Source organism: Gobius niger (assembly GCF_951799975.1).
Source record: "Gobius niger genome assembly, chromosome: 8".
NCBI classification, from domain to species: domain Eukaryota; kingdom Metazoa; phylum Chordata; class Actinopteri; order Gobiiformes; family Gobiidae; genus Gobius; species Gobius niger.
In genome coordinates, this window is record NC_136859.1 from 15963911 (window position 1) to 15975432 (window position 11522).

Here is an 11522-nt window from a genome sequence, read left to right on the forward strand (position 1 = left end):
GATCCTATTTGTGAACAGAAAAACGTTAGAGCACTGTGCCAAGCCCAGAGGCTCTCACAAGACTGAGCAAATTAAGTTGGACATTCTGGGCCACATAAGTGCAAGCTACATTGTGTTTGATCATCCATTATAAATGGCAATCTTATTTGGTACACAGTGCCATCTGGTGGAGGAACATTCAATTACACCAACATTGATTTCGGCGTTAGGGAGAGTCGATTAAGTCAAAAAGGTCTGAACATGTGCACAATGCATTAAATATGGTCTATGAGTGTCATCCAACATTTTACTGACGATAGAGCAGAGAAGAGCAAAGCATGCTGGGACCATATGTTTAGGAGAGATAAGAAAACAACTTGCAGTCAAGATGTAGCAGTTTGACCCCTCCCAATAAAGTCCTATCATGTGCAGTACTAAGGAAAGTACAGAATATAAACCAATGTGGAATGTTCGCTATGCATGTTTTGTGATATTATGCCAGTTCTGTAGGCCCACTTGTGATGAACATTAGCAACCATAAATAAAGTCTGATACTCACATCATTTCCACGAGGACCACAGCAGCAGGAGCGACCCCAGATAAGAGCAAGCCAGAAAAGAACACAACAGAATGTGTCAGAACATTTTCAAACAATTGTGACAATTATTATTATTATCATTATTTATTGAAACAGGGACAATGTACAGAACCATTAGTCTTTACAAGAGGAGATTGTTTGTACCAGATTTAGCTCAGCAGCTATTTTCCATCCACACATAACACAGATAAGCATTATTTTATCATCAGTCATACAGCATAATAATAGTATTGTAGATAAAGCATAGTCATCACAACAATGGAATAAAAAGCTTTTAATACAAATAATACACTTTTCGTAACACTAGCTCATGCTAGTACGAATTTAATGCTTGCAACAACACAGTAGGTCATGTGATTTTATTTATTTATTACTTAGAATTATTTTTGCTATTTCTTAGTAGACCAGTTCACTGTAGTTTGGTAAAATAGTCTGTTTAAAGTGCTCCGTGTATTGAGAGGCTGCAGCAGTAATAACCCTGACAAAGTCTTGCATGCCTTGGGCATAATCCTTCCAAGTGCGTTGTAACTCGTAAGAAATAGCCTAGTGTAAAGGCAGGGACAGCTATGTAAGTGTTAATAAATGCTATAAATGCTATAAATGCAATTAAAGAAAGTCTTACCTGGATCTGTAACAGCTTGTCAGTGTTTTATTGGCCTTTAGTTTGATGGTATTTTCCGGTCTGGCATTCCCATCCTGAAGGTGCAGGTAATCGGCCAGGTTTCCGACTGACGCAGTGACGCAGATACAGTGACGAAGCACTACTGTTGGGTGGAGATCCGAGCGCAGAGTTAGTCCCTGAGCGCGCGGTGCCTTGAGCAGAATAGGATACTTACATGAATGACAGTGTGGGACTTTGAGTAACGGATATGCCCAACTGTGTTGGGCCATTGCCCAAAACAGTTCATGTTTTAACCTTATCACAGAAGATTTCCTCAGGTGGTTCAGATAGAACAGATATAGGCCTACTCTTCCTCTGGCTGTGCTTAGGCCTACAACCAACAGGCTTTGAGGATACAACAAGTCATTTCATCCATACACCGCCTAGTGCCTATACCTATATAGTTACAGCCTACTGTAGGGTGGCACCACTAGGGGGTGCTATTGAACCCTATCTATACAGTGTAGCACAGTGGTTCTCAAACATTTCACACTAAGTATCTGTACCCGAATAAAATAATTGACCTTCTCATCGACCAGATCAAGATCCAATAAGACTTGAACTGGATCTGAAAACAAGTGAATAAACTTGGTCTAACTTTAATGAATAAAGTTTAATGAATAACTAAAGCATAACAGTTGTATAAGCCTAATATTGCAGATGACTGACTACCTGAAGAGGCCAAAGTGCCAGTTTGAGAACCATATTGATATAGAAAATAGCCTATTACGTTGTTTTTTTTTAAAGTCAGGATTAAATAACAACACCTTTGTGGTTTCTGTAATTAATGCATAGTAGAAAGATAGTCATTGATTTGATTTGCATGAATTATCAAATGAGGTTTCTTAGACAGCTGGACTATTAGTCAGTGTTAATTTCGTCGACTAAAATATTTAGTCTTAATTTTAGTCAAAGTGATATTTTGGACGACTAAAATTGGACTAAAACTAAATTCAAAGTTTTTCATGAGACTAAAACTATGACTAAAATGTCCAGATATTTTAGTCGACTAAAATAAGACTAAATAAAAATGAAAGGGAGAGACTAAAATCATCCAAACTTCTATTGACCGTCTGAAAGAGCCTCATATCATGTAAATTCACAGCCAAAGGATCAGCTCTGAGCTTTGTTCATGTGGAGCAGAAACAAGATTAAATATGATTATAATGAATATTATCAATGCAAAGTTGACTAAATTAGTCTTAAATTTAGTCGACTAAATTGACATGCAATTTTAGTCGACTAAAACTAGACTAAAATTGAAAGGATTTTTTCGACTAAATCTCGACTAAAATTACATTACATTTTAGTCAAAAGACTAAGACTTAAACTAAATTAAAATATGTTGTCAAAATTAACGCTGCTATCAGTGAGACCTATTCAGTCCGATAGGGCCTCCCAATGTGACTCTGCACAGCAGGTTACTTAACAGTTCGACTGTACAGACGTGAGAGGTCTGGGGGGAACCCTCTTTATCGAGAAGTGCACTGAGGATACACCCTTCTGTGTGATAGCTTCATACACTACACACTGTCAAGGTTCTTCTGAGATAAGACTAACGGCCATCAAAAGGCTACGCAAACTTTCACATTCACTCTAGACAAATGACACCATTGTGTTAACTGGGACTTAAAATGATACCGAGATTAGTCAACCAAAGTGGAAAAAAACAAAACATATGCCCGCCCGTCCGCGCTTCAAATTAGACGGTTTTACCCAAAATTTTAGTTCTTGTTTGAAAAGTCATAAAACTTTCTCTGCTAAAACGGTGAGAGCAGCATCAGTAGATCAAAATCAAAATGAACACATATAGTCTATGAAAAACAGAAAGAATTGATTTGTTTTAGATACAAATCATTTGAGACTTGTATCTAAAACATTCAACAACAACACGTGTTGTCACACCTTCTCTTTTTGTGCTCCTGACCTCACCACTCATACCAGGAAGAAGCGACGTGTTGGATGACGCGAGCCCGCTGTGGGAAAGTGAGCTCCTGAAGACGCTGAAGTTATGACTGAAGTTAGACTATGGCCGATAAAGGTCCATTACTGACAGGGTGCATCATTTTTTATTTGTCCATCGGTGCCGCAATTTTTCAGATTCTCGAGGAACCAAACTGGATTTCAGCCAAAAACCATTATTCACTTGAAAAGAAGAACATCCTCAAAAAATACGATTGTTTGACCAAAGAAGCTCTCGATGACATTTTGGAGGTAGGTGTAAATCCGAGGAATAAATGGGAGTTTGTCAGTCTCGCGCCAGAAACGAGATTAGAAACCTTTACCCACCCATGGACTGTATAAATCTGTATCCACCGCGCGTTAAGTTGATTCGGACGCTTTGCTACAGCGACTCTATGCTCCCACAGATATCATCGTTTATTGTGTACGTCTGACTTCAGTATAATCAAAACAAGTTTTTCTGGCACATAGATAAAAAACAAAGACTTAAGTTCCAAGCCCTCGTGTCACCATAGCATTTGTGTGATGTTATGGGTTGACAAAGGTAGCGCACTCACTGGGCTGTGCATGAATGCGCATGTCCCCTTTCACCTTAAATATTTGCATGAGGTGTGTCATGTGGTTGCTCTGGTTTTCAGAATAACAATGTAATCAGGGTGAATGCTTTTTTATTCATTTCTTTTTTCCAGATAGTTGCTGAGGCTGCGGGGCAAGGTGTGGCCATCACTGGGGACACGCACCGGAACACATGGGACTGGGGGAACTCTGTTATATTTGCTGCGACCATTGTCACCACTATAGGTTAGAGGAATTTTCCAATTGCTGCACAATCCTCCCATTGTTGTGGTTCATATAGACTATTGTTCATTCTAATTATTTACAGTAGAAACACTGACTCCTGTCCTTATGTTTATACAGGTTATGGAAATGTTGCCCCAAAGACTGACGGTGGCCGTGTGTTCTGTATTTTGTATGGTTTGTGTGGAATTCCCCTGTGCCTAGTCTGGATCAGTCAGTTGGGCTCCTTCTTTGGGGACCGGGCCAGACGTCTGTCCCAGGTCCTTATCCGTAAAGGTGTCTCAGTGGTAAGTCTGTAGCCTATATTTCCATTTTTTGTTTTGTATTAAAAAGGGATCTGTCTTTTTGAGTTAAAGTATGGGCTGGATATTTTTTGCCCATTTAAACAAAACAAAAATGCTTATTACAGATTGGCCTGTCATGATAATTACTATATCGACTTATCGTCAATTAAATGACGGAAAAATATGTAGGCTAAATATTTATCGTCAGTACATTTATTTACATTTTAATAGTTGAGCAGTTTTACCTAAGTAAATTGTGTTTCATTGATTTTAATTTTAATTGCAACTACTGTGTCACTATGTACTTTTAGAACAAGGGATTACTGAGATTTTCATTTTTTTTTAAGTTGGTTACAATGGCATCAAGTGGTCTACAATAATATCGTTTATTGCAATATTTTCCAGCCTCAATATATCGAAATTCCAATTTTAACAGATGTTCTTCACAATGTCGATCCAAACACATACAGTAAGATTGAAGTCAATTGTTCTTTATATTTGCAAACCAGGTCTCATTTCAACACATTTCATTTGAGTGGATGGGTTTAAAATACTGGATTAGATATAGATTGGCGAAAAAGGTCATAATAAGTTTGACTTAATTTTTGACCGTTGTTTAATACAAAAGATACCAAATAATAGATTTCATTTGTCGTGTAATCTTTACGCGACAAATACACATAGTTTGAAGAGTGAGTCTGATAAAACTCTTTTCACGTTTGTGTCCCCCGGGGCAGTACAATGAGCATGTGCATTAGCTGTTAGGCATGAGTTTGTCTATGGTTTGAAGACAAAACGGTCATGGATAACTCTCCATGATGTACATACATCATTCGCTGAAGCTTTGATGTCCTTTGGACAGTTTTGAATATGTTTATTCCAATGAAACTTTTTTTTCTGCTGAAGTCTCCAGGTTCTCAGGCTTTCAAAGAAACATAAAGGACAGTAGCATTGCATCGAGAGAAAAACGCAGAAGCGTGATGTCACATGAAAAGGGCTCATTATGGCTTGGAGGGTAAAGTCTGGCCTAGTCTATTGTATACCCAGGGCATAGTTTGGGCTAGGGCAGTTTAATCCCCCAGGGTAGGGATTGTCTGGCCTGGGCCAAACTATACCCTGGCTTAAACCCAGGGTTCAAGTTGGCCTGCTACACCTGTCCTGAACTAGAATTGGCCCTGTTGTAAATCAGTATTTTCTGCCTCTTTTACATCTTAAAATGCTTATAACAGATTGGCCTGTCATGATAATTACTACATCAACTTATCGTCCAACAAATGACAGAAAAATAATAATACATTTATTTGCATTTTAATACTTGAACAGTTTTACCTAAGTAAATAGTGTTTCATTGATTTTAATCTTAATTGCACCTAGTGTGTTACACTAACCGCTGCACGGTGGCGCAGCTGTTAGTGCTCGTGCCTCATAGCTCGAAGGTCCCGGGTTTGATTCCCACCTGGACAGGGCCTTTCTGTGTGGAGTTTGTATCTTCTCCCTGCGTCTGGTTTCCCCTACCACTAAAAACATGTACAATAGGACAGGATGTTTGAGGGTCCGAATGTGGGACGACGGATGGAAATTGGCTACAATCCGGTGTGGCTTGTTTACATGCATGAGACATGTATGTTCATTAACATGCACTGTCCTGACCAAATAAACCAATATATTAAAACAAAATTAACAATATTCATATTTTCTGTTGCAGAAAAAGGTCCAGTTGACTTGCACAGCCTGCTTTCTGCTATGGGGCCTTGTTGTGCATTTGCTGATCCCTCCATTTGTGTTCATGTCAATGGAAGAATGGTCATATCTGGAAGGCCTGTACTTCTCTTTCATCACACTTACCACTGTTGGCTTCGGAGACTATGTAGCAGGCGTCAACCCCGACATTCAGTACCCGAGGTTGTATCGCGTGCTCGCTGAGGTGTGGATCTACATGGGACTGGCCTGGCTGTCCCTCTTCTTCAGCTGGAACGTGCACATGGTTGTCAAGGCCCACAAAGTTTTGAGGCAACGCAGACATCGACAACATGAGGAGGAAAATCTACAGGAAGAAGAAAAGGAAATCGAAGAAAGTAGACCTACTGTCATCGACATTTTCAAATTTCTGTCTGACACCGATGAGGATGACTACAACACTGTTATAGGACAGATTGCAATTGATGCAAAGAAAGCCAAACCTCCCGAGAACATAAACCGCTCCCAAAGTTGTGGTGACATTTTGGCTATCCAGCCTCTTGAACAGTCACCAAGACAGAAACGCAGGAGGAGCGTCAGCGAGATGTTCCTTAAAGTTGAAAAAGAGGGATACAAGGACCTCAAGGAAAATGGTGAAAATAAAGAATTGACTAAGGAAGACAATAGTGAGACACGTGCAGAAAATGAAGGCATATTTTTCACAGTGCCAACCAATGCAGTACCATTAAATGCACAGAATACACAGTCTTCTGACGACAGGGAATCGAGGTTTGTAATAACTAAAGTGGTTGAAACTGATATGTTACTTGATAAAGGAAACGGATGACAGAACTATATCTGTGATAATATGGCAGAATACATGTGATATGTACATACCACTTAAGAGCCTTTTGTTTTTTGCCAGGCATTTCAAATGTTTTACTGTAACATGTTTCACATGATACTGAGAGCACATAATAATGGTTAATACTGTCATTTTGAGATTGTACTTTCACAGTGCACTACAATACATTGGGTCAAAATGCAATATTTACAAGTATTTGTTTCTCAGCTTTGTACACATTCAGCTAGGGCTGAAACAACTAATCGAATATTGAAATAGTTGACAACTATTTTAGTAATCGATTAATCATTTTCTAGTAAACAGACTCAAATAGAGCAAAAATGACATGAAAATGTTTTTTTTTTTTAATGAAAACATATGTAGTATTTTGTACATTGAAAACTTCATCAATATGTGTGTCTCATCCTATCAGGAAGCAGAATTAGCACTAAGGGTCTCCAACAAACATTGCCTGATGTCCTCAAGTGGTAAAAATGTTTTTTAAATACAATTTTCATACACCATTCATAGCCAAGCCATTAATCAATAACCAAAATAATCATTTGTTACAGCCCTACATTGAGCTATTAAACACTTACAAGCATTATTTGTAGGCTATTCATGCCATAATAGATTAGGTTTCCTACTTTTTATGCAATTAAATCTGTGCTTCGTATCCATTATTTTCCTTTACCAACACATCTTTATACTACCGTGCAGCATGAATAATGTAAACATACAATTAGTCATTCATTTTATTAACTTTAAAACACACAACAGTCACTCACACCCACAATTGTATTACATATACCAACGTACAATAAGCTTTTTAAAAATGTGCCACAATTATATTAGTATTCAGCATCCCACAAATAGCAGATGTATTAAGACCACACAGATTTCAATGCCTTTTAAATTTAGGCAACCTCAGACCTTTGAAGATGATCACAGTCAAAAACAGCTACAAACTTGGAAAACAAAGTTTTTTTTACCTGAATAACCTTAAGCTTCAAGACTGAGCTTATAAGCGCAGGAATATCTCTACTCGCGATCGCACATCAATGCTTTATGGAACACAGTGCCTATGAGCAGCTTGTTTCCATAAGGAGCTGCAACAGATGATCCCATGAGGACTTTCCCATCGTCAGCGTACACCTGTTTTACCACGGGTTCATCAGAGTGAATGTTTTGGATTTGGATAACCTAAACACAAAATGTTTAGAATCATATAAAACTGGTTCACATAACGAAGAAACAGGGCTGCAGTGAGAACTCTAGTAGGACTCACCTCAGAGCCTGGTGGGTTATTTTCGTCAAAAAGAAAAAGTTTCCAGGCATTTGGGTGACAGCCTGTCCACAAGTCTCCAGTTTTGGGGTCCACCTCAATGTTGTCACAAAGAGATCCCACAGCCACACTCTGAAATACATTATAATGCACAGTAAGCAGAGGATGCAGAACTGCTAAAAAGTTAAAGATGATCAAATCACAGGTAAAAGTAAACACAATATTAAAAAAATAAAGCAATGCACCAGTGACTGCCTACCTCACTGCCTGCTCTGGTTACAGGACTTTTTAAAATTGTATCTCATTTTATACAAACAATTTAAAATGTGCATATATTGAAGCTAATCAGCAATGTATAACTTGTCATGAAACTAATTATTTTAATTGAAATGTTTCAATATGAGTTTCTGGAAAAGAATCCCACCTTATTTCATTTATGGCAAGGCAACTTTATTTATACCGCGCATTTCGTACACAAGGCAACTCAATGCGTCTTTATCTGGATCAGTGGTTCTCGACCCCCATTATAACATTTAATGGGGTTCAGGACCCCCACCAGTATGTATGTATGTATGCATCTTATTTATTCCCACTGTTGGGTCACACTGTGGGGGACACTAGCCAATATAATAAAAAAACAAATGGCAAAATAAATCAAATTGAGAACAAATAATGACACACTGGTTAAATAGCACACACGTTCTACAATATAATAATAATAAAAATATATACCTTTTATCTACATGATCTAGATAAATAGCTTGAACTGTGCTTCAATTAAGGCAATGGATGCTGATTATGAGTAGGTTTGGATTGACTTGAATCAAGCATTAATTTGCTTAAAATAAGATAAATTAACTTAAAACTTAAGTTAAAAAATATAAAATATAACTTAAAAAAAAATAAAAAATCAAAGGCAAGAAAAATCATCTTGGCTGTCATGTCAGGCCGAACCTACTCAAAATTAGCACAAATTGTGATCATTCATGCAGTTTAAGTCCTTTTAGTTCAAGATAAGATGCCTTTTTTTTTTAATTAATTTGACGATTTTTTTTTGTAATTTTCAACTTTCATTCAAAGTTGTATAATGGTAGTTCACACAGACTCTATCTGATCTGTCGTTCAAGATAAAAGCGCAATTGTTTGAAAGTCCATGGGAATAATGAATGGAGATTTTACTTCCAGAACCAGAACAAATGTCAAGATGGGTGGGACTGTCAGCTTAATTTAATAAAAATATGACTAAAATATATTATAGAGCCAACTTTACACATCTTCCAACATCTGCCTTAAGCGCAGTATCAGACAAGTTCAGGGTTTAACACTTACCTTTACAAACACCAATCCATTATTTTCTGTCCTTTCCATAACATGCACATTGTGATCAAATATATCTGCTACATACACATGCCTGGAAAAGTTAGTAAAAAACAAAAAAAGGAGGTTAGTGTGCGTATACTTTGTTGCTTACTGTAAATCTTCAGTATGTACTTTTTGTCCGGCGAAACGTTGATGCCATTTGCAAAGTAAAATGCGTCGGCGACAACCTTGACTTCCTCAGGGCTGTAGTACACCACATTAGTCCAGGGCTGAAGTAGAAGGACTTCTACAGTGCTCTTCATGAGATGGTTTGTAAAATAGTGGTCATTGGTGGCATAGAAGCTTTCCACTCCAACAGCAACTATGTCATTCACACTAGTAAGAGGAAAGAAGTCAGAACATGTTTTCATTACCTTGTTGTCCTCATCATGCTGCATGTTACCTGTACAATAGTTCATGTTTGATAGTTTTTAGATGAACAAGAGAGTAGTCTTCCTCCACAAATTTAAACAACTCTATTTGGCTTTTGTGGTCAGGGTGATTGACAACAAATAGATACACTGTACCATCTGCAAGAATATAAAGTCTGCAGCAATCTCATAAAATCAAACAAAATCAGCAACATTTTTGAATACATTTTGCAAGACATTTTACCACTTGCGTCGGTGTATAGACTAATGCCATGTGGGTTAAAGGACTCCAGATCAAAGTTTCTCGGCATGCGCAGTTCCACAGGTTTAGTTTTAGGCTCATTCAGGTCCAATGTGGAAATTTTCCCCACCACATTGTCTGCAACCGGCATGCCTGGGTACTTCAACCCCTGGTGAATAAAAAATGTTCAATAGTGTTATATTAAACAGTGCAGAGAGGGGTAAAATTGGTCAATGATATCCAAGAATTTAGACTGTAGAAATGAAAAGAATAATCTGGTAAAATGTGGCCAAAGGATTACCAATCATGCCTCACAGCAACAGGGTCTGTGGTTCAACTCCTGAACTGTGTAATGTTGCCTGTTTCTTCCTGGCCTGGCAAACCCAGACCAAACCCTTTTCCATTTATTTTGATTAGAAAGCAGGAGTGTCCCCATCAATAAAAAACATGCACAATGTAATAAATCCTCCAGCTAGACTGGATGGACTGGATTCAGACAAAAAGCTAGACGTCTGGGGCCCAACTGTAGACAGGCTGAAGGATGGATCAAATGCAGCGGACAATTTTCCTAACTGGGAAACAATACCTACTCATTAAAAAAAATAAAAAAAAATAAAAAAACACTCTAGAAAAGATGTATGAGGCTGGAAATGCATCACCATATTTTATTATATTAAATGAGAATTGAAGAAAAGTTTTCTCGAGGACGGTCAATAAAATACTAATATAAAACGCTAATATTACATAATAAAGCCAAACATCAGCTCTGCCGCTGGGGTAATGCACTGACTGAATCGACAAACTGGTATGTCCACTTCCAGAGAGTAAATGTCTGCGCCTACATGCTTCTTATCACTGAATCATAAGGTTAGATAAATAACGCAGGTGGTGCAACCTTACCGAGCTTATGAACGCAAGGCCATTCTCAAGTATTGTGATATCCTCGGAGCCATGATCTGAAAAAGTGAAGTTACACTTTTCGCAGCCATTTTTCGACCAGCAAGCTTGAGATGCAATCCGCGTTTGTTACTTACTCAGATTTGATAACAACACACAGTTGGGCAGGTGGTTCTGCTCAACTTCCCGGGTAGCCAGCGTCCTTTTCCTGCAACAAGTCATGAGTTGATATCAGGACAGGACAATAAAGCTTTGTGAAACTTAGTGCAAGCATTCACGACAGCCACACAACTTTTACCTTAGGTTTACAATTCTTTCTCCGAGAAATATCGCTATTGCAGCAATTAAAAGCGAGATAAACGCAACTTTTCCCATTTTTAATCCCACTAACTCTCCACCGCCACAGTTCAGATCTGTATCACAGGTTCAGAACCAGCGCTACGGCTCAACTTCGACATGTGCCTCAGCAGGCGCGGCCTGTGGTGCGTTCAAATCTGCAGGACTAAAAACAATCAGTCTACTTTTATGCTGTCAAAGCGTAGAATTGTGAAATAATTGGCGTTAAT

At 38.2% G+C, this 11522-nt stretch overlaps 2 protein-coding genes across 2 annotated transcripts; one reads left to right on the forward strand and one right to left on the reverse strand.

The window, feature by feature from the left end:
* Positions 1–3221: 3221 nt before the first annotated feature.
* On the forward strand, positions 3222–6828 carry LOC306966652 (potassium channel subfamily K member 5-like). Its single transcript, XM_079561469.1, has 4 exons — positions 3222–3452; positions 3890–4001; positions 4119–4285; positions 5988–6828. The coding sequence occupies exons 1-4, from the start codon at positions 3267–3269 to the stop codon at positions 6804–6806; spliced, it is 1284 nt and encodes a 427-aa protein (XP_079417595.1). The 5' UTR covers positions 3222–3266; the 3' UTR covers positions 6807–6828.
* Positions 6829–7616: 788 nt separating this feature from the next.
* Positions 7617–11500, reverse strand: LOC306966474 (serum paraoxonase/arylesterase 2-like). Its single transcript, XM_079561242.1, has 9 exons — positions 11255–11500; positions 11094–11164; positions 10960–11015; positions 10063–10228; positions 9851–9977; positions 9580–9783; positions 9418–9499; positions 8092–8220; positions 7617–8006 (listed from the first exon to the last, which is right to left on the reverse strand). Exons 1-9 carry the CDS (start codon positions 11329–11331, stop codon positions 7845–7847), a joined length of 1074 nt encoding a protein of 357 aa, XP_079417368.1. The 5' UTR covers positions 11332–11500; the 3' UTR covers positions 7617–7844.
* Positions 11501–11522: the final 22 nt, after the last annotated feature.

Coding starts and splice junctions, on each gene's coding strand:
- LOC306966652 (XM_079561469.1), top strand. CDS start 3,267: ATGGCCGATAAAGGTCCATTACTGACAGGGTGCATCATTTTTTATTTG. Junction 4,002..4,118: donor GACCATTGTCACCACTATAG/GTTAGAGGAATT, acceptor ATGTTTATACAG/GTTATGGAAATGTTGCCCCA. Junction 4,286..5,987: donor TCCGTAAAGGTGTCTCAGTG/GTAAGTCTGTAG, acceptor TTTCTGTTGCAG/AAAAAGGTCCAGTTGACTTG.
- LOC306966474 (XM_079561242.1), bottom strand. CDS start 11,331: ATGGGAAAAGTTGCGTTTATCTCGCTTTTAATTGCTGCAATAGCGATA. Junction 11,016..11,093: donor TGTGTTGTTATCAAATCTGA/GTAAGTAACAAA, acceptor TCACTTTTTCAG/ATCATGGCTCCGAGGATATC. Junction 8,221..9,417: donor ATGGATTGGTGTTTGTAAAG/GTAAGTGTTAAA, acceptor AATGTATTTCAG/AGTGTGGCTGTGGGATCTCT.